The 23,768-nt window shown below is 40.8% G+C and overlaps 1 protein-coding gene across 45 annotated transcripts in view; it reads left to right on the top strand.

Moving 5' to 3' along the window:
* The window catches only part of FGGY (FGGY carbohydrate kinase domain containing), a 459,774-nt gene that overhangs the window by 153,065 nt on the left and 282,941 nt on the right, over positions 1 to 23,768 (top strand). For all 45 annotated transcript variants that reach the window (XR_014808145.1, XR_014808144.1, XM_084964952.1 and 42 more), the window contains one exon: positions 13,992 to 14,107. Coding sequence is in view for 43 of the 45 variants with exons in the window: in XM_084964952.1 (XP_084821078.1) it covers positions 13,992 to 14,107 (116 nt within the window). In the remaining 2 variants the exon portion in view is untranslated. The remainder of the gene's footprint in view (positions 1 to 13,991; positions 14,108 to 23,768) is intronic.

The raw sequence follows: 23,768 nt of genomic DNA, 5'->3' as shown, positions 1-23,768 counted from the left end.
TTAAAATGATGATAATTATAGCATTTACCACTGTTGGTCATCAAAAACGAGCCTAACATGTCTTTTTTTACGATTTTTGTTTTTTCTGTTATAGTTGATTTATAATGTACTGTCCATTTCTGTTGTCCAGAAAAGTGACACAGTCATTCATTCATATATATATATATGTATATATATGTATATTTTTTCTTTTTCTCACATTATCCTCCGTCATGTTCCATCACAAGCAACTAGATGTAGTTCCCTGTGCTATACAGCAGGGTCTCATTGCTTATCCACTCCAAATGCAATAGTTTGCATCTACTAACCCCAAGCTCCCAGTCTACCCCACTCTCTCCCCCTTGGCAACCACTATTATGTCATTTTAATCCTCTTCAACTGGAGTCACCTTGCTGCCTGTTCTTTCTGTACCCTCTGTCCTCCCAACTAGCCTTAGGTTTTTTTCTTTTGTCTGGCCAGCCTCTCCAAAAACAAATCTCCAGGGCATAAACCTGGCAGCCAGAGCTCTGGGGGTCGGGTTGAGGAAAGGATCTTGACGGCTGACGTGGTGAAAGGCAGGGCCTTTCTTAACCTGCCTGATCTTGTCAAGATACTCTGCTCTTATCTGGGCCTTGGACCTCACTCTTGCTGAGGGTGAACTGGAGTCTTCCTCAGAGTGTGGGAGAGAGAGTGTCCAGGGTGCTCAAAATGAGGGCACATGGGGTCTAGTTTCTTCCCACATGGCTTTCAACCATCCTATTGATTTTAGCCCCACTTTTATTCCCACTTACCAAAGCACCACCGTGTCCTGAACCTGCATCTCTTTGGGGTAATTGGTGCACTTCTGGGTTTTCCCCACTGCTTCTTAGGTTCTGTCTTTCTAGGTCCACCAAGGGAATTCCTGATCACCCACTTGTGTTTTCTGGTTTTCAGATTCCCTGTTGCTGTCATCTTCTATCCTGTCTTCTTTGACACTGTGGGGTTTTGCCTTTTTGAAATTTTCTTACACTGCCATTTTGTTGGATTTTTTTTTTCCTTTTTTTGTCACACCTGCATCATATGGAAGTTCCCTGGCCAGAGAGTGAATCCAAGCTGCAGCTGCAACCTATACCATACCTGCAGCAATGACAGATCCTTAACCCATTGTGCTAGGCTGGGAATTGAACCTGCAGCTCAGCAGTGAGCCAAGATATTTCAGAGACAGCACAGGGTACTTAACCTACTGTGCTACAGCAAGAACTCCCCATTTCATTGGATTTGGCGGGGGGGGGGGGGCACCGGACAGCATATGGAGTTCCTGGCCAGGGATCAGATCTGAGCCACAATCTCAACCTAAGCTACAGTGGTAACACTGAATACTTAAAGTGCTGTGCTGGGCCTGGGATAGAACCTGCATCCCAGCACTCCCAGGATGCCACTGATCTGTTGCACCACAGCGGAAACTCCTTCATTGGAATTTTTAAAGGGAACAGAGGTCAATGTTTCTAGTTAGTCTGGCATCTTTAACTGAAAGTCTCTTTGTTTTTCATTTTTCAGAGAAGGAAAGAAATGTTAGAGATTTGGCATGTTTTGCCTCAAAAAGCTGTCTCCGTTCTGTGCAGGTGGATGGTCTATGCAAGGACCCCATTGTTCAGCTATTGCCCTAGGACACTGCAGGGATCTAACTTCTGTCCCCTTTAAGGCTTTCACAGAGGGCAGTAACTGAAGATCTGGACCTTAGAATACACACAATTAAAAAGTGATTAGGAACCTGAAGGCTTCCTTCTATAACTGACATCCTAGTGTTCTCATTCATTACTTAATAAGCATGCATTGAGCTCTCAGAATTTGCCAGACAGGCACTCTGCTTGGTGCTGGAGAATGACATGATGGATGAGGCAGATATGGTCCCTGCTCTGGGAGGTCATGGCCAGGCCTGATACACTGAAATTCCCAGAAGCCCAGATAAAACATCAGGAAATGAAACAAAATAAAATAATAGCATTCCTTTATGACAAGGTGGTAGATCCTTCAGTACCTCCTGGCCTTACCCACTCATACACACTGTTGCCTAAAATAGCATAAAATGCAACAAGCCTATAGTTCTGGACTCCCCCAATTTGTCAGGTCCTTTTTTAAAAAAATTTTTTTTATTATGGTTGATTTACAACGTTGTGTTGATTTCTGCCGTATAGCAAAGTGACCCAGTTATACATCCATATACATTCTTTTTCTCACATTATCCTCCATCATGTTCTATCGCAAGTGATTGGGTATAATAATTCCCTGCGCTATACGGCAGGATCTCATAGTTCATCCATTCCAAAGCAATAATTTGCATCTACTAACTTCAAACTCCCTGTCCTTTAATTGACATGGGCCACTGAAACCACTCAATTTCAGGCGTAGCTGTATGAAAAACAAGAGCGACCCTAGGTGGCCACCTCCATTTACGTCATCTTGAATCCTTGATTTCATATACATTTTTTGTGCTGCTTGTTTATTAGTTTTGGGATAAACAAAGAAAAAAGAAATCTGACTTTAGTCGAGTTCAAGTTGCCATTTTAAAAAGTTACCTCTTTAACCCATGGATCTTCTCAGTGAATTGAACCCTTTTATCACTATGTAATGTACCTCTTTTTACCTGGTAGTATTTCTTGTTCTGAAGTCTACTTTCTAATGTTCATATAACTACTTCACTTTTTTACTAGTAGTATTTTTATGGCATATCTTTTTCTATCTTTTTACTCTTTAACCTATAGGTCTTTAAATTTAAAATAAATTTCTTATAGGCAACATGTAGTTGGATTTTATTTTTTATTTTTAACCAGCTTGATGATGCCTGTCTTTATGTTGGAATTTTTAGGCCATTTACATTTAATGGTTATATTTTAATCTACTATCTTGCTCTTTGCTTTTATTCTATATATTCTACGCTTTTTTTTTCCCTTTCCTGGCTTCTTTTCCCCAATACAATTTTTTCTACTGTCCAGCATGATGACCCAGTTACACATACATGTATACATTCTTTTTTTTTCACATTATCATGCTCCATCATAAGTGACTAGACATAGTTCCCAGTGCTACACAGCAGGATCTCATTGCTAATCCATTCCAAAGGCAATAGTTTGCATCTATTAACCCCAAGCTCCCAATCCATCCCACTTCCTCCCCTACCCCACCTTGGCAACCACAAGTTTTTTGTCTATACCTGTGAGCTTCTTTCTGTTTTGTAGATAGGTTCATTTGTGGCATGTTTTAGATTCCACATAACTTCAACTGTTTTTGATCAGATGCTGACATTGTCAATTTTATGTTGCCAAGTGCATAGATTTTGTTGGCCTCCTTTAAGGAAGGATTGTTGAACTACTTTTTCTGATAAACTGTTAATGTATGTTTGGCTTGATTTTATGCTTTGTAGTCTTTTTAAACTTGCTTAGTGCAGATAGTATAGTTGCACTTCTAAGGCATATGTCTTCTGGGGTCTCCACTGAATGTCTTGAGTGAAGAGTGAGGGCATTCCACTCTTATTTTTTTTAATTGAAGTATAATTGATTTACAATGTTGTGTTAGTTTCAGGTGTACAGCAAAGTGTGTATATCTATATCTATCTATCTATTTCTTTTTCAGATTCCTTTCCATTATAGGTTATTATAAGCTATTGAGTATAGTTCCATGTACTATACAATAAATCCTGTTTATCTATTTTGTATATAGTGGTGTATATCTATTAATCCCAAACTCCTAATTCATGAGGACGTTCTACTTGTAATTTTAGTAGTACAAGTGGTTCCCAGCTCTTTGTGAATTCTGAGGACTGTTCATCCACAGCTTTCTGGTCATCCTTTGCCAGACCTCATGGCGTGTCAGTGTGCATGTCATCACCTCAGTAGTCAGCAAAGATTTTGTAGGTCTCTTGTACAGATTTTCAGGGCCTTGTTTTGCATTCCTACCTCCTCCTGGGAAATCTGTGCTTCCAGCCACCTTAATTGCCCTGAATTCTGATCTGAGTCCCGTTAACTTTATGAAGATGCCAGGTTTTTCTTGGCATCCCTCTTTGTGCCTTGTGGTCGGATGTGTGCTCCTCGGCAGAAGGCCAGTGAGATCTTAGGGCTCACCCCATAGTTTCCTACTCTCTGGGACTGCAGTCCTGCATAGCCTCTCATTCAAGGTCTGGAGACAGTTGTTTCATGTCTTCTTGGACTTTTGTAATTATTTAAGGCAGGTGGTTAAAAATCCAGTGTCTGTCATTCCATCAGGGGTAGAAGCAAAAGCTTCCGTTATTCCTACTCCGATGAATTTCTATCTTGATGTGCCATTTAACTTCATCAAGTACTTTGTATTCTTCAATATGAGTTGATCATTTTTCTTGCTCCTAATAAAATACTGTGGTAAAATACATTCACGACCACAGCAATGCAAGACCTGAGCCGCATCTATGACCTACCCCACAGCTCACAGCAGCACTGGATCTTTAACCCACTGAACAGGGCCAGCAACTGAATCCTCATCCTCATGGATACTAGTCGGGTTCGTTTCTGCTGTGCCACAATGGGAAATTCCTAAGAGCTCTTATTTTATATGTTTCACATTGTGTTGTTCAGCTCATAAAATTTAATGAAGGATAGTATTCTTCTTTAATTGAGCATTTAGTCATTGTAATCTTCCTCTTGGTCTTGCCAATGATATTTTTGCGACTCTGCTATTTATATTGTCATATTTTTAAAAATTTGTATTTATCGTTTCTTTGTTGACCTTTTAAGAAAAAAAACTCCTATCACATTTTTAAAAAAATCTGTATTGTGAATAAGATATCCCTTAATTTTAACCCCAGTGAGGTTATTATTATCTTTCAACAAATTGTGGAATTCAGCGCATTTATATTTGTTGTAATATATTTGTTGACATAATTGGTTTTATTCTTTCTATTTCATTTTCATTTATGTTTATATTACATTACCACCTCTCTCTTTTCTTTTCTTTTTTTTTTGAAATTTTATTTTTACTTTTTTTACAGAATAAAATACATATATTTAAACACAGTTACATTTACACAGATTATTATATCATGGATCTTAAGAAACAGATTAAGTGACTCCCTCTGGAGAAGTGGAATGGAAAATATGCTGAGACAAAAAAGAAATTTATTTGATACTTTATCTCATTTTGTATGGCTTTCATTTTTACTATTTAGTATTATCTATTACATTTCAATTTCTCTTAAAAAATTAGCATTATATTAAAATTGTGTATATTATGCAACTAAAATTTATAAAGAAGAAAGCCTTATATACCATTAAATATTTTATATAGCATAATAAAAAGAATAACTTAACTGGTAAGAATAGCAAAAATAATACACTCTCTGAAAATAAGTAAAATAATACACTCTCTGAAAATAAGTAAAAAATGCATAAATAGGTAAAAAACAGTGTAATTATATAAATATGGCCTCACAATTTGTTACATCTTATTGATTCTTCAATATAGGCATTACACCATTCTAGGTGATGGGATAAACAAGACATTATAGACTTACATTGTACCATGGAGATAAATGGTTATTAATAATACAATTGTAGAACTGTATTATTTAATCATACAGTTGCATTACTTAATTATAATTATCATAAATTCTTTGATGGAGAGGAAATCAGAATCAGATCTAAGAAGACTTCAGCATTCCAAGAATGATGTCAAATGACCCCTTTCATGGTGGATTATGCACTTATTTACTATGAGATATGTTTCTTCTCCAGAGATTCCTTGTTTGTGTATCAATTGTAGATTTTTGGTTTGCAGTTATTCTGAAGTTTTGATATAAGAGTCTATATGTATATGAGATTGTTTTAAGTTGTTGTTCTCTTAATTGCAAGTTCATCTCCAGTGTCCTGCATTTGTACCCACCTCTTCTCATGATTTCTGATTTTGGTGGTATAATTGTGCATGGATAATTTCGTATCTTTACTGTATATATACCTTTACTGGTGAGCCTTGTCATTTGTGGAATTTTTGTTTCCTGTTGCTGTGTTTTCTGCCTAGAGAAGTTCCTTTAGTATTTGTTGTAAGGCTGCTTTAGTGTTGCTGAATTCTCCCAGCTTTTGCTTATATATGAAGGTTTTGGTTTCCCCTTCAAATCTGAATGAGAGCCTTGCTGGGTAGATAAATCTTGGTTGGAGGTTTTTTCCTTTCATCACATTAAGTATATCCTGCCACTCCCTTCTGGCCTGCAGATTTCTGCTGAAAAATCTGCCAGTAACCTTATCAGAGTTCCCTTGTATGTTATTTGTTTCTTTTCCCTAGCTGCTTTCAAGATTTTCTCTCTGTCTTTAATTTTGGTCAGTTTGATTAATATGTGTCTCGGTATATTCCTCCTTGGGTTTATTTTATATGGTACTCGTTGTGCTTCCTGGATTTGAATGAGTGGTTCCTTTTCCATGTGAGGGAAGTTTTTGGCTATTATCTCTTAGAATGTTTTTTCTGCCCCTTCTCTCTCTCTTCTCCTTCTGGCACCCCTATAATATGGATGTTGGTGTGTTTAACGTTGTCCCAGAGTTCTCTGAGACTCTCTTCATTTGTTTTCAATCTTTTTTCTCTTTTCTGTTCCACATCTGTAATTTCCACTAATTTGTCCTCCACCTCGCTTATTCGTTCTTCTGCCTCCTGTATTCTGCTGTTAGCTGCTTCTAGTGCATTTTTTATTTCCGTTATTGTATGTTGCATCTCTTCTTGTTTAAGTTTGATATCTTGTATCTCTTTGCTCAGTGTTTCCTGTAACTTATCCGTCTTTGCCTCCAGTTTATTTCCAATGTCTTGCATCATCTTTAGCATCAACAATCTAAAGTCTTTTTCCTGGATGCTGAGAATCTACTCATTGCTTAGCTGTTCTTCTGGGTTTTTTTCTTTCTCCCTCATCTGAGTTATAGTTCTCTGTCTTTTCATTTTTATAGGTTTTTGGTGTGGTGACCTTTTTACAGATAATAGAGTTGAAGCCTCTCTTACTTCTGGTGTCTGCCCCCCCTTGTATGGGGGCTTGCTGTAGGCTTCCTGATGGGAGGGGCTGATGCCTGCCTACTGGTAGGTGGAGCTGATTCTAATCCCTCTGGTGGGTGGGGCTTAGTCTCTGGATGGGATTAGAGGTGGCTGTGTGCCTAAGGGGTCTTTAGGTGGCCTGTTTACTGAGGGGTGGGGCTGTGATCCCACCTGGGTTGTTGTTTGCCCTGGGGCTACTCAGCACTGACTGATGGGTGGGGCCAGATTATTCCAAAATGGCCACCTCCAGAGAAAGGCAGCTGCTGAATATTCCCGAGAGCTTTGCTTCCAATGTCCTTCCCTCACAACAAGCCACATTCACGCCTGTTTTCCCAGGATGTCCTCCAAGAACTGCAGTCAGGTTTGACCCAGATTCCTATGGAGACCTCACTCTGCCCTGGGAGCCAGTGCACGTGAAAGTCTGTGTGCACCTTTCAAGAATGGGGTCTCCATTTCCCCCAGTCCTGTGGAGCTCCTGTGCACAAGCCCCACTGGACTTCAATGCCAGATGCTCCGGGGCTCTTTCTCCCAGTGCCACATCCCTGCAGGTGAGGGTTTGATGTGGGGCTCAGGGCTCTCACTCCTATAGGTGAGTCTCTGTGAGCCAGTTAGTTTCCAGTCTGTGGAGCTTCCCGCCCCGGAGGTATGGGGTTGTTTATATCATGAAATCGCCCCTCCTACCTCTTGATGTGGCCTCCTCTTTTTCTTCTGGAGTAGGGTATCTTTTTTACGGTTTCTGGTCCATTTGGGTGGTGATTGCTCAGCCTTTAGTTGTGAATTTTGTTGTTTTTAGGAGAGAATTTGAGCTCCAGTCCTTCTATTCCGCCATCTTAATCCTCTCTTTTCTATTTTGATTGGTTTAGTTTGGTTGTGCTGTTAATTTTGTTTTTTCTTTTTTTTCTTTTCTTTGGTCTTTTGTCTTTTTAGGGCCGCACCTGCAATATGTGGAGGTTCCCAGGCTAGGGGTTTAATTGGAGCTACAGCTGCCAGCCTATGCCATAGCCACAGCAGCACTAGATCCAAGCCCTATCTGCGACCTATACCACAGCTCATGGCAACGCCGAATCCTTAACCCACTGAGCAAGCCCAGGGATTGAACCTGCAACTTCATGGTTCCTACTCAGATTCGTTTCCACTGTGCCACAACGGGAACTCTTAATTTTCTCTTTATTCCTTTTTTTATTCCTTGTTAATTTGAGCATTATACTAAGCTTTCAATTTCCATTAGTGATTACTTTCTCATTCCTTACAACCAACATTAAACTTATGTTCTGTTCACATATACTAAGTCATTTTCCTTTGTCTCCTCCAACATCTCATTTTGATGTTTTGCTAATTTCGTATTTTCAGTTCTAGGCTATCATTAGGTTTTCCTTCCAACAGATAATATCTGTTTGTTTCAAGAAGACCCAATATTACAAATTCCTAGTCAATTAATCATCATCTATTTAGATTTAAATATGTGTGCATCCTTATATATATGTGTGTGTGCGAGAGAAACAGAGAATATGAATTAATATCAGGGTTTACCACCACTGCTTCCTCTAGTCTTTGTTTTCCCCTCTGTTGAGATATCTGCTCGGAACCAATTGGTTTTTGCTTATGCATTCTTTCTCAAGTATTGTCCTCAGAGAACATATATGGGAAGTTTACTTTTGAATCCTTGCACATCGAAGTGTTTTCCTTTCCCCTGACAGCTGAATAGTATTTTGTCTGGGTATAGGATTCTTGGATCATTTTTAATGGTCTATACCTCATTCCACTGTCTTCTACATTCCAGAGTTGTAGTTGAGAATTCCTTAGCTAGGCTGAATCTCTTGCCTTTGTAAGTAACTTATTCTTTCTGTCTGGAAGCTTGTATAATTTTCTGTTTATGCTTGAAATTCAAGTATTTCCTGGATTCACTTCCTGGACTTAATGAGACATTTCATCTGCACACTTAAATCTTGCTTCAGCCAGTTAAAAAAACAAAAACCAAAAAAAAAAAAAAAACCTCGTACTGTATTTTAGTACTGTCTTTGTTTAAATAAAACATTTCCTCATCTTTTCCTTTTTTTCCTTTTCTCCTTTTTATAAATTCCTTTCTGGAATTCCTATTATCCATATGTTAGGCAGTTAGATCTGCCTTCCAAGCCTCTTATTTGTGCCCTCATTATTTCTTCCTTTGTGTCGTTGCTGCAGGTAGTACAGTATTTTGTACACTTGGCCTTCCAGATCATTATTGAAGTTTTTAAGAGTGCCAGTGATTTATTTTTTTTTTTTAGTTCCTCTATAGAAATTTTTAACAAAGTTTAAAATTAGTGGTTTGGGTTCAGAGTCTTTCTTGCTGCTTTCTTCTGTTTTCTCATTGCCTTCCTTACTGATGTTCTCGTCCAGTTTTTTTCACCATTTCTACTTCACTGAGACCTTCCTCTCAGAATTCTTTGGTGTGATCTTCTCTCCAGTGAGCTAGTTTTCTCAGTTAGGTGTGGTTTTCATTTTGCCTACTCATCAATGTATGTTCTTTTGACTTTCAGTGAAGGTTTTTCTAGTCTCTTTGGCATTAAGGAGTCTGAAAGCAGTGAAATATACAGCAGTTTCTGCCTTAACATTCTTCCTGGCAGGTAACAAATAGTGACCATTTTCCCTAGGCAGAAGCGGCTCTCCTTTCCCGCTCCTAATCTTTGAAGCAACTCAGCCTACCAGTATAGCCCATGCCTTTCTCAGTCCCCTACCTGTGAATCACTTCCTGCCACCACCACCCCCATGCTCACACTTATGAGAGTACACGTGCACCCACACGCACACACACAGGCAGATAGGTCAGCTCGCCTGAAGCTGAATAGCTATCCTGAGAGTGCAGGTTGTTCACTGAAACACCTGATGCAATGACAAAGTGTAATCTGGATAGAAGCCTCAGAGGGAGGCAAACCATTTGTTCTGCTGCTGGTATCTTGCCTTTACTTACTAACAAGATAAAGTCCTCTACTTGCCCTCTCTCTGCTGGAGATTTCTGTAGAATGTGTGACCTCAGATGCACTCTTTAAATATTGCCACTTCTGCTGCTTTCACACATCCATATTACCCAAGAGTTGCTTTAGAGAGATCCAAATGAGATGGACCCTCATAGAGTTTGAATAATCCTAATGGAGGGTGGACTTGTCAGAGGCATCTGCAGCTTTAAAACTTCCTGCCTCCTATCTCAGTGACCTTCACTCCAAGCATATTCTCTGGCCACTTATTCTAACTTGCTATGAGAACTGGACATCTCTCTCTCTCTCCTTGCCCTTATTGGGGAAAAAAAAATCTACCTGGAATAGCTTAGTTATGCTGCAAAGTATTGAATTGTTTAACTGTCACTCTGCATAAACCATAGCTAATGCTCAGTAGTTCAACATAATAATCATTTGACCCATGAGTAGAGTAGCTCATTTAGGCTGTGCTCTGCGGAGTGGTTCTTCTCTTCTCAGCTGCACTCACTCATTCGTGTCTTAGTTGCCTGGGGATGTGTGATCCACGCTGGGCTTAGTGGTCATTGCTCTGTTCCACATACCTCTTATCCTCCTGGGACCAGCAGGCTAACCCTACATGACCTCCTCATGGTGATACCAGAGAGCAAGTAGAACCATGTAGTGTCTCTTGAAGTTTAGACTTGAAACTAGAATACAGTCATGTCTGCCTCTTCTTTCGGCCAAATCCAGTTACATGACTGAAGCCAAAGTCTGGAGGTAGGAAAGGAAGCCTTGTCTCAGTGTGGGGTTGGGAAGAGGAAGGTTACAACAGATATGTGGAGAGCAGAAGACTTGGGGCCATGAGTTCAGCCTCCCTCAGCTGTTGGGAACCACAATGCAGAATTTCCAAGTTATAATGCTACTTCAAAGAAGACAGTCATGAGGTGAGCTTGGAAGCAGTGAGGAAACTTGTGCAGAGTTGGATCTGGACTGTAAGAATGACTTGGTGATTTTCAAGTAGACAAGGATGAGTGAAAGGAGCAATAATCAATTAAGACAGAAGGGCAGAGTAGAGGCTCGGAAGTCTGCAAATGGGTGGGGCACTTGGCCGTGAAGAATTGTCCCCTGTGGTTGGATCGGTAGAAGCAGTCCTTGCACACCATCTTCCATTGCATTGGTCTTTCCAGTGAGCTGTCAGAGCTTCTAAAAAGTCAGAATTTCAGACATTGTTCCAGGAGGTGTTATCCTATTGCATATTCTGCAGAATGTGCTACATAGGTGTCTGCGTGCTTTATACCTCAAAAAAAATTATCTTGCTTAAATAAGATGAAGGGTCGAGCACGTATGTATTAAGTTTCTACTGGCATGAGTATTCCTTCACTGTCGGTGCCACTTAGCTTAGCTCAGTGTGTTCTGCCTTCTTGCCCATTTGAAAAAATCTTTACTGATAAATAACATTTTTTTGGCCATACCCACGGCGTGTAGAAGTTCTGGACCAGGAATTGAACCCACCCGTGCCACAGCAGTGACAACTCTGGATCCTTCACCCATTGAGCCAACAGGGAACTTCACATTTATTTGCTTTCAAAAGACATTTAGATCTCACAAAATGTGACATCTTTTGTGGAGCTCTCCCCAACACTTTCTCTCCCTTTCTCCCACCAGGTTCTCCTCCTAGACATTCTCATTTCTCACTCTGCTTCTTTCAGAACCTTTTTATTAGGATGTGATTTTAGGTATGATTGATCCACTTCTGTCTCCCCACTGAAGCTGTCAGCTTTTAGGAGAGCAGTAGACCAGGTCTGTTGCAAATAACCAGTTCCCCAGGACCTAACATAGTGCCAGGGTCATAGAGACTATATATTCATTAAATGAGCTAATCAATGAATGAAATAATGAGTCCATCTGTATGAATGACTGAATAAGATAGGCCTAGACTATTGGCTCTATAAGATAGATAGGTTTTAGTTTATCCATAAAACTATACAAGCCCCCCCCACAGGTTTATCACTTACCTATAATATTTATATTCATCCTCTAGATCTTCATCCATTTAGTATTCTTTGTGGGTTGACATATGGCTGAATATGGACTAGGCACCAGTGATGTGGACTAGGTACCAGTGATGTGGAGATGATTAAGTCTGGTTTTGCTCTGAGTTGCTGGTTTAGTGGGAGAGATGGGGAAGGGAGGGAGAAAAGACAAGTACTAGGCTATGTGTTAAGATACGGGTATGTCGCCTTGAAGTTGGAGAAGAAGAGGCTTTGGACTCAGCTGGCCTCCACCAGGACTTTGTGAAAAGGGGAAGTCTGAACTGTGAAATGAAGGGTAACGAGCAGTTAAACCTGTAGCAGGGAAGAACATTCTGGGCAGAAGGAAGCAGAGGGTTCAAGGCACAGGGAAGTGAGAAATCAAGGGCCAATATGGGAAAGTTCAGATAATTCAGTATTGCAGAATTGAGAATACAAGGGCGGGAGCAACAAGTGAGGAAGTCAAAGGTCAAAGTGGTCACATTACAAAGGATCTTTCAACCCTGGGTAAGGACTGGACTTTTTCCTGAAGGGAGGGAGAAATAATTGAAGGGTTTTTATCAGGAGTTGGTACAAAAGATATTACTTTATAAAGTTTACTTTGGACACAATTCGGAGAACAGATTGGAAGGCATGGGACTCTTGGGAAGAAAGACGAAAAGAAGCCGTTAATTACACAGTGTGATAAGGAGTGTGATAGACCTGGTGCCTGCTCTGTGATCTCAGAGGAGAGGCCCCTGAGCCAGAACTGGGGTCTCAGTTTTAGGCTAACCAAAGTGTTTTGAGGTATGGGCGAAAAGCTGGGGAAGATTTTCCAAGCACGTAGAAGAAGGGCAGAGGCACAGAAGTGTATAAGAATGTGACTTTTTCAGAGCACAGAATCATCTATTCTTTATTGCTGGGGTGTAGAATATCAAGAGTGAATTGGTAAGAAATGAAGCTGGAAAGGAAAATGCCCTCTAGCATCAAGTCTTCTTCCTGTGAAACGTTGGTTTAGACTGCAGTGATCACATCTATACCAGGCTTTTGTTTTGTTTTGTTTTATTATGGAGCATTATGAACATGTATGCAGTATAATGAAGACCCATTTAACCACCTTAAGCCCACAGCCGTCAACCCAAGGGCATTTCTGCCTCATCCCTAAGGCCATTCACTTCCCCTTCACTTATTAATGTGAAGCAAATTCCAGATAATATATCACCACTTTATACATAGATATTTCAATATGTATCATTTAGATAAGAGGCCTTGTTCAAAATAAAACCACAATTACCAATAGCATACTGAAAATGTAATAATGATGCTCAGTATCATCAAGTAGCTTGTCATGGTTGTAATTTCGGCTTATCTCACAAATATGTGAATATGACTGTAGATAAATACAAATATTTATGTACATGGTTTGATCAGGATCTAAAGGGCTGAGACCCTTTTGAAAATGAAAGAGAATACTCTCAGTTGTAAACAGGTGTCACCAGGGACTTTTGAATTTTTTTTGTTTTGTTTTCTTTTTAGGACCGCACCTATGGCATATGGAAATTCCCAAGCTAGGGGTCAAATCGGAGCTGCACCTCCTGGCCTACACCACAGCCACAGCAATACCAGATCTGAACCCCATCTGTGACCTTTGCCACAGCTTGTAGCAATGCCAGATCCATAACCTACCAACCAAGGTCAGGGATCGAACCCACATCCTCATGGAGACTATGTCAGATTCTTAGCCTGTTGAGCTACAGTGGGAACTCCAAGACTTTTGATTTAAACAGGGATGAATAGGAGTTTCCAGGTGATGCAGCGGATTAAGTTTCTGGCATTGTCACTGTTGTGGCTTGGGTTGCTGCTGTGACATGGATTCTATCCCTGGCCAAGGAATTCTACATGCTGCAGATGTGGCCCAAAAAAAAAAAAAAAGATGAATAATTACCCACTTCAATTTGTTGTACTTTTTCAATTCTATTGCAGATATCTGGGCAAGTATTCGGCAAAATATAATGGAAGTATGTCTCACATTATTGATTCTGCCTTTCTTCCATTTTCTTAGGTCTCTCTGCTCCCTGGTGTGTAAATGGACATACTCAGCAGAGAAAGGCTGGGATGACAGTTTCTGGAAGGTGATTGGTTTGGAAGACTTGATTGCAAATAATTACAACAAAATAGGTAAAAAAAAATAATTTTTGTGACTATGTGTATGTATACATGAGGATGTTGGTGTTTGGTTGATAATTTTTTGGTCTGAATTGAAAGTTAAAAAAACAGCCCTGTTTTTCCAAGGGAAACAAGTAAGTTATGATGTGGAGGCCATGACTAGTAGGCCCTTGTATTACCTGTTGAGTTATGAAGATCTACCTTGAAATGTAGATGCTTCGCCATGGGGCTGGACTGAGGAAGCTGTTTGCAGGGAACAGCTGGGAGGAGCATAACCAAAGGATCATCTCCATTCAGACCTAGAAAATGTTTTCTGATTTAGGTTCAAGGAACCAGGCAAGGGCATAGACAGGAAAAAATAATTGAAGAGATCAAAATTGGAAGAATCAGGAATAAGACAGAAACGGGATGTGAGCTCCTGACTAAAGCCATAGATCTCTAACTGTCAGTTTTATGTGACACTAAATGGGTGCTAAAGGGGTGGATGACTAGTAGGGGTTTACCTGGTAAAAAGAATTCCAATACTAGGTGCATATAATGGTAGCTGTTATGTTCAAATTTACATGTTCTTTGCACAGAAAGATGTTTATTTCATATAGTTGCTACCTATGATTTCCAGTAAGCTCTCATCAGGTAAGCAGTTATACCTGATTAAATAGAAATATTTCTGTATTCTTTCATGTATAGGCTAGGAGGTTGTAGCTATGCAAAAGTACTATGGGTTAAACAGGATGAAGAGGATTTTTCTTTTATGTAGCAGAACAGACAGAAGTAAACGATTATCAGAGGTAAGGTCCACCATTCACACAACATGACCTCCAACTCTGGGTCCAAGTTAGCAGCTTCGGTTCTCATAGTTCCCAGCCACTGGGTGGGAAGAAATGAAAAGGACGCAAGAATCCATCCACATTCTTCTGGAGCAAGTATAACATGGCAATGGGCGGTGTCATTTATGATCATATCTCATTGACCTGCCCTTGTTAACAGGGCCCCACTAGGCTGCAGGGTGGGCTGGGAAATGTACTTGGCCAGGCAGCCATGTGACCATCTGTGGGATGGGCCAGAAGTTGAGTGTTGTGCTCTTAAATATGGGTGAACAACTAGTAATGTCTGCTACAGTGTCTGACCACGCTTGATAACTGAGTCACATAGTAGGTTATTTCAGTTCAGACTTTCTCCAGTGGAGTTCTTATGACTACTGTCTTAGGTTTCAGGAATGCAAGGATAGAAACATGAAAGATTCGAAGAGCATCTGTAGTATGATGCTCTGGACAACACAGCTCAGTTACTAATAGCTAAATCTGGGGGAAAGAACAAGGCCAGGGTAGTATGCAGAAAGAAGCCTTCTGGCCTTTCTGTGGCTCATCTGAAACTGTTGTAGGATCTGGGCTGGTAGAGAAGGGGAGGAGCTCGGGATTAGAGCAAGAGAGGAAGAAAGCAAAGCACCAGTCATTAGTCAACAGCTGCTTTCTAAGTCCTTTGGTACATAAGATTAATTTATTTATCTCTTTTGGCCCTCACGAACCTATCTGTACAACTGTTTACATTTTCTAGATTGGAAAACTGAGATCCTGTTCTTTGTCCACTGTTTAGTTGTAGTCTCAGTATTAGAACTAGAGTCTCTGACTCCATACTTTTCTACCAAAGCAGACTTCCTGCTGCTTGGTAACTAATGTGGCTGTATCTGGCCTCCATCAGGATTGGGCAACAGTCCAATAGTTAGCATCCAATCAGCTTGAGCTTGATTGGAACAAATGTCCATAGTCCGCATCTAGACATAAATTTGACTGTGATGGGCTCTTGGCTGATGAGTGGATATAACTTCACATGGTATGAAAAGCATTCATACTTTAAGGCATATGGAGGTTGGTTTTAAATCATCCTAGGTATTCAGACCATCTGGAGTCAGCAACGGAGATTGCAACTGGAAAAGAGGGTCAATCTTTAATACTAGGGGCTGAGTGAGCCAATCAGAGGATGGTGTGTCAGGACTCCAGCCAGCCTGACTTGGGTTTTGGACAGTGCTTTCCAGGAGAAATAGGCAGCCAGACAGGAAAGTGATACTAAACTGAAAGCTTCTGGAGGGCAAAGACTGTATCTGCCTTCCCTTGAGTATCTTGGCATAGAAGATTGTTGATAAATATCTCCTGACAGAATGTGCAAGGCATAAGCACACTTGTGTTGAGTTGAGATGGGTTGGAAAGAGTTGAGAGAAACCTATGGCAAAAGACATATCCCAGGTATCTTTGTCTGCTCCAGCTGCCATAGCAACATACAATAGACTGACCTAAACAGCAGAAATTTATTTCTCACAATCTGGAGGCTGGGAAGTCCAAGATCAAGGTGCCAACAAGATGGTTTAATTCTGAGGCCTCTTCTTGGCATGTTGGCAGCTGCATCTCGCTATATGCTCACATGACCTCCTTGTTCACGTGCAGAGGTATGCACACGAGAGAGAGCGCTCTGCTGTCTCTTTTTGTAAGGTCACTAATCCTATCATATCAGGACCCCTTCTTTTTGGCTTCATGTATATAACCTTCACTACCTCTTTATAGACTCTGTCTCCAATAGAGTCACACCAGGGGGTTAGAGCTTCAACATACGAATCTTGGGGGCACACTTAGCCCACAGTACCAGGGTACTAGTGGACTGGTCATTAGAATTAAAGCAGGACTGCTAAGACCTGAGTCCCCAGTCTTAGGTTCTGGCAGCTCCTGCCTTGGTGAAGACCATCAGGACTGAGTGCCGGGGAGGGGCTCTTGTCCTATAATTGAGGTGGGCAGGCAAGTTAGGTCTAAAACAATGAACTGGGAGCAAGGGTAGTTTTAGTTTTAGCACTGATGGTGTGAACTTTGACAAGTCCCATAATGTTTCTATGTCTCTATAGTCTTGCCTGTGAAAGATACAGTTCATGGTAGAATTAAAACCAATAGTCAGAGTTCCTATCATGGCTCAGCGGTAATGAATCGGACTACTATCCATAAGAATGTGGGTTTGATCCCTGGCCTTGCTCAGTGGGTTAAGGATCCAGCATTGCTGTGAGCTGCAGTGTAGGTTACAGACATGGCTCGGATCTGACATTGCTGTGGCTGTGGCTGTGGCTGGCAGCTGTAGCTCCAATTTGACTCCTAGCCTGAGAATTTACATATGCCACAGGTTCGGCCCTAAAAAGCAAAAAAAAAAAAAATATATATATATATATATACACACACACACATATATACACACACACACATATATATAAATACAAATTAAAAAAATAAAACTAATAGTTTACTGCCTCTCAGGCTTGATACTTTTGCCTTTCAACCATTATCACTTTTAAATTTTCAAAACAGTGTAATAGAGTTATTTTTATTTACCCTACTCTACAGCTGAAGAAACCAAGGCTCTGAAAGGGGAAGTGTGTCTAACTTATAGTTGTGCAAGTTGTAAGTGGTAGAAGCAGAATTTAAACCTAGATTTGGAGGATTCCAATAACTTTTGCTGTGTGTCTGTAGTAGGCAACAGATACACGTTCATCCTTCCCTTTCTATCTTTCAAGCACATTTCTATGTGCTTTCCCATCCCTTGTTGCAGGTCACTCTCATCACCACTGACAAAAGTACTATTACCTTGCTTACAGATGTGAATCAAAGAAAAAATAACTTTCTATAACCACATGCAGAGACAATACATGATGTCAGGATTGAAACCCTCCCAGTGGGAGGGCCTAAAGGAGCTAATATTTTACTGGAATGCAAACTTCAACTGTCAGTTGCGTAATTGTTTAAGTGATGTTTAAACTGTATATGCTTACCCTCTCCATCAAATTCCATTGTTCTTTGTCGAGTGTTCCCACGATATGCTGAACACAGCTTTATTACAGTACATGTCGATTAACTGTTTACATGACTCGATGCCACATTAGACTGTGAGCTCCTTGTGGATTTTCACTTTCTTTTGCATTCTGGTCCTTGCACAAGGCATGGCATATTTTAACAGCTAAATTAGTGTTTGATTAATAAGTGGATTAATGATTGATTGAGATGACTGGTACTGGAATGTCCACAGTTTGCTTTTAAAAGCTTCAGCGAGGAGTTCCCATTGTGGCGCAGTGGTTAACGAATCCGACTAAGAACCATGAGCTTGCCAGTTCGATCCCTGGCCTTGTTCAGTGGGTTAAGGATCTGGCATTGCCGTGAGCTGTGGTGTAGGTCGCAGACGTGGCTCGGATCCTGAGTTGCTGTGGCTGTGGCGTAGGCTGGTGGCTGCAGTTCCGATTAGACCCCCTAGCCTGGGAACCTCTATATACCGTGGGAGCAGCCCGAGAAATGGCAAAAAGACCAAAAAAAAAAAAAAAAAAAAAAGCTTCAGTGATATTTACTGATTTTAGCAGAATCTTTGGTGACTTGGGTCCAACTTCAGCTCTGACTTTCTGATTATTTTAAAGTTTCGGGGCTCTCCCAACACAAGACCCATGTTTAATTAGACTATTAGCCCTGCTGATAGAGCAGTACCTACAGGAAATATTCATTAAAAGTCCATAATGTTAATCTAGCAGAAAATTTCCAGAGTAACTTTATTAGATTTTGCCTGTTAAGTTAATGGATTTTTAATGGATGTCCTAAGGAGACATATCATTAACCAGAATATTACCATCCATGAATTAAAACTTACCCATTCATCAAAATTAATTATGTGATGTTTCCTTCAGTGTTCATTTATGGTGACTTGAACTCATAGTTTCAGTCTGAACCAGAAGTAGATGTTTAAGATGATGTGAACTCTCAGTTGTGATTTTGAGAAACTCCTCAGGAAGCTCCCTCCAGACATTCGATAGTAATTCTTGGAACTATGAAAAATGAATCTCGGAAGCCTCCCTATGAAGTGTTAAACATTTCCAGTGGCCTCCTTGCCCATCAGATGTGTTCACTATAGTGCAAAACCTTTTAGCAGATTTGAACAGTGCGTTGTGGATTTGAGCATTAATACAATTACCATAATTCGCTCCGTGTGGAGCTCTTAGCCAAGTCTTTACCAGCCTTCCTGGGCTCGTGCAGTAAATAAATGCTTTCCCCGAAAACTGAACACCTCAGCAACTGGTAGTCTCCTGGAGGGATGTTTTTGAAATAAATTATTTATGAAATGTAAGTTAAGGATCAAATGCAATATTTATACGGTGCATTTCAAGGACAGGGAGAAATTTACAATGTTTTAAGTAACAACTTGCAAATTTCCAAAGGTAGAATGTTACTACCTAATGCCTCCCTTCAAGGAGGTATTTGGATAGCTCAGTTTGAGAACATTATAATGTGAGGGGGAAAAAAAAACTTTTGCAAATCAAAATGTAATAGATGTTTCTTTACAATTGAAACTACCCTGGTTGATTTAATGTTCAGAATTGATGGAGAAAACCCAAATGCAGTATCTTGTAGGGAATTATATACCTGTAGTCCTATAAAATGATCTGTGTCAATAGATTTTGACCTTCAGTCCTATGTGCATCACTCCCCAGTTACCTATGTAATCCTCAACATCTATGAAAAGCAAACAAGAAAAAAGAGATCAACAGGGAGGTAGGACCCTTAGGAAGCTAAGCAACATCCCACCTGTGCTAACTGATTATCCAGGCTCTATACAGGTTCCAGTTGCTTTTTCACTTCCTGGGGAAAGCACTTCATTGTATTATTGGGGCCAGCCCCTTTGTACATGTGGATACCATGGCTGAATTGTAGACGGATTATTTGCATTACAGAAAGAGCCTTGTTACATGAAAAGGTACTGTGTATTAGCTGATCGATCATTTGTGTTGTAGGGTCAATGAAGCCAGGCATTGCAGAAACTCAAAGTCCAATTAGGAGTTCTAAGTGTTAAGTGAGAGGAAGAAATGACGATGAAGCAGATGTAAAGGGAGACCTTTCCTTGAGGGGAGAGAGACTGCGTGTTTTAACTGGTCTTCTCTCCCTTTATGAGGCTGTGTTTTAGGCCCTGGACTCTCTGGGCCCAGCATCTACTGATGAACTATTTATTGAAGGAGCAAATGTATGTTTGAATGAAAGATTTGATAAATAAGCCCTCCTTTGGTTTTCATTGTTCCTACTATTTAATGGACTTTCCATAACTTCTTTTGAATTAAATGATACTACTAGGTGATAGACAATGATTTCATTTAATAAATTCAGTGTTCCCAATCCCTTTTTCATCAATCTATGTGCCACTTAAGACAAGACTTACGTGCAGGACACATCCCCACCTGAATGAGAGCTACAGCCCAATCTCATTCCTACAGCAGTCTCTGACTTTCCCTGACAGGAAACGTTACAGACTCCTTCACAAAGAGACCCAAAACAACTGAAACAACTTACTTTCAGAACATTGGGAATATCATTTTTTTCCCTCCACATTTTAAATATTGAAGTATACTTAATTATACTGTTGTGTTAGTTTCAGGTGTACAACAGCGTGATTCAGGTGTGTATGTGTGTATTCTTTTTAAGTTTCTTTTCTGCTATAGCTCATTATAAGATACTGAGTATTGTTCCCTGTGTCATGCAGTAGGTCTTTGTTGTTTACCAGTTTTATATATATAGAAGTGTTTATATGCTGATCCCAAACTCTTCATTTATCTCCACCACCACCACCACTGCTATCTCCTTTGGTAACCGTAGGTTTGCTTTCTGTGTCTATGAGTCTGTTTCTGTTTTGTAATTTCATTCATGTCATATTTTAGATTCCACATACAAGGTTTTTGTTTTTTGGTTTTGTTTTTATTTTTTTTGTCTTTTTAGGGCCACACCTGCAGCATATGGAGGTTCCCAGGCTAGGGTCGAATCAGAGGTGTAGCCACTGGCCTACACCTCAGCCATAGCAACATGAGATTTAAGCCATATCTGCAACCATATACCACAGCTCATGGCGAGGCTGAATCCTTAACCCACTGAGAGAGCCAGGGATCGACTCCACGTCCTCATGGATACTAGTCAGATTCACTTCTGCTGAGCCATAATGGGAATTCCGGATTCCACATATAAGTAATATCATATGATATTTGTCTTTCTGAGTTTTTTCACTTAGTATAATAATCTCTAGGTCCATCCATGTTGCCACGAGTGGCATTATTTCCTTCCTTTTTATGGCTGAGTAGTATTCCGTTGTAGACATGTACCACATCTTCTTTATCCCTTCATCTGTCAATGGACATTTGGTTTACTTCCATGTCTTGGCTATTGTAAATTAGTGCTGCTGTGAACATTGGGGTGTATATATCTTTTTAAATTAGAGTTTTCTCCAGACACCTGTCCAGTAAACCCTGCAGTTAACTGAAACTGCATTTTAGATGTTTTTGTCCTATAGGCTTTAAATTGTAGGTAAAGAATCTTGACTAATGACACATATGTGCTGGGGACGTAGATATAGCACTACCGCCCCTCTGCTCTAGAGTCTTACCCATTGAGAACAATTCTCAGAGACACCTAAAGAAAAATAAATATTGACTTTGGCTAGACTGAAATAAAGAATGCAGGGGGAATCCTACCTCTTTTCTGAACCTGGGTAGCCCTTGAGACCTGAATGACACTGACTTGACTCATTTGTTGGCAGAAGGAGCTGGGACAAAGAAATCTAGCTGGGTTTGCTTGAGAACTTGATCTTCTGTTGGATCTGCTAAAGTATAAACTCAAAGAGCCCATAGGTGGTTCCAGAAGAGGGACACAGGCCAAGCCTGCACTGATCCCATTTCAAGGCTGTGACTCCACTTCCTAGTTAACGTAGCCCCATGGATGTCGGGTTTTTTCCAAGTCTCATAGATCAGTCAAGCAATTCCTCTTCCCAGGATGGAGTAAGTTAGAGTATAGTATCAGCAGGTGGGAGTGTCCACACTACTCCATTCCATCCTTGGGGAGAGAAGAGGAAATCCCGTTGTGGACACATGCCCAAGGGGTTTTCAGCAGCACTATGCATCAGGAGCAATGTTGGGAACCCGAGGCCAACCATGGCATCTATAGTTGTAGGTCTTATCAAATTCTTTTAAGCTATGCTTACTCAATGTTCTGAATTTGCCTGGTAGAACTAGATATGTTTACAGGGATTTATCCATTCATTCCTTCAAAGGTGAGGCTGGTTTTTCATTTAGAGCTTTGATGAACTGTTCTATCTCGGTATTGCAAGGTGTCAGTGCTGTCTTTAGTAATTCATAGTGGGAGGTCTGGAGAAACCTTTGGCCACAGGTATTTACAGTATTTTCTAGGCTCTGAGGGGCCTCTTGTCCCACCTCTTCCTTCTCCTGAGGGAGGCCATCCCTATGGGTTCTCTGTACTGGGCTCTGCCTTTGCCCTTGACCCCAAGCCTTTGATCTTACCTTGTCTTCTTGTCACCCTTCTCATTCCTGTCCAAGTGAGTATCATGCTATGTCACTTTACCCTTTAAAATTAAACTGCTGCCTGATGGAGAATGACCTAGAGGTCTTCATGTCCACTAGTGACCTATCCAGTCATGCATCTGTCCCTCCAGCCACACTGCTGAGTACCTCCTATGTGCTAGGTGCTGGGCTAAGTACCAGAGGTATAAAAAATGAATTCATCTCTATCACCTTGAGTATCTCAGGTCTATGGGGTAAGGACTGAGGTAAATGAATTAATAATCTCAGTGTGTTTGTGTTTTTTTAATAACCTAGAGATGTCCAAATTACTATGGGAAAACAGACCAGGAAGTCACTGACAACTAGAGGTTATATTAAAGAAGTCTTCACATGAGATGGCATTTGAGATGTATCTGAAAAAATATGAGTAGTAGTTCACCAGGCAGAGAGGGGAATGACTTCTGAGGCAGAAGAAACAGCACAGGCAAAGGCACGGAGGCCCAGAGGGTGTGAGTGTCTTGTGAGTTGTTGGATGGACTGCAGCAGTGGACTTGGGATGGGGTGGGGATGAGTGGTGGCGGATGGGATAAGAGAGGGGACTGGATTTCATTTCTTTTTTTTTTTTTTTTTTTTTTTTGTCTTTGTTGTTGTTGTTGTTGCTATTTCTTGGGCCGCTCCCGTGGCATATGGAGGTTCCCAGGCTAGGGGTCGAATCGGAGCTGTAGCCACCAGCCTACACCAGAGCCACAGCAATGCGGGATCCGAGCCGCGTCTGCAACCTACACCACAGCTCACGGCAACGCCGGATCGTTAACCCACTGAGCAAGGGCAGGGACCGAACCCCGCAACCTCATGGTTCCTAGTCGGATTTGTTAACCACTGCGCCATGACGGGAACTCCTGGATTTCATTTCTAATGGGACTTCTATCCTTCCTTGAAGATGGGGCCACTGTTAAGGGACTTAATATTACAAGATTTGACTTCATTGCTTTAAAGAGATAATTCCAATTACTACTCCTGCCAATGCTGTAAATAAAAGGCAAAGGCAGTTTTAGGAATTTCATAGCTCCTTGAAGATGATGACGTGTGTGTGTTTCTCTAGCCCCTTTCTTTTAATCACATATAGTACTCATTACCTACCCTCCCTTCCATAAAGATTTGTTGGGAAGCTGGAATGAGATACCCGATCACAGGCAAGATGGTTTACAAAGCGTGTAGACTTGTTAACTGTTTTAATTTGGGGGGGCTGTGCCCATGGCATGTGGAAGCTCCCAGGCCAGGGACTGAACCTAAGCCACAGCAGTAGTAATATCACATCCTTAATCACTAGGCCAC

This window comes from Sus scrofa, chromosome 6 (assembly GCF_054392235.1).
Source record: "Sus scrofa isolate SSC_HxYL_T2T_F1_AM1 chromosome 6, Sscrofa_HxYL_maternal_Yorkshire_Landrace_v2.0, whole genome shotgun sequence".
Taxonomy (NCBI): domain Eukaryota; kingdom Metazoa; phylum Chordata; class Mammalia; order Artiodactyla; family Suidae; genus Sus; species Sus scrofa.
The sequence above is the reverse complement of the archived record's forward strand: the minus strand, read 5'-3'. Positions and strand labels throughout refer to the sequence as shown.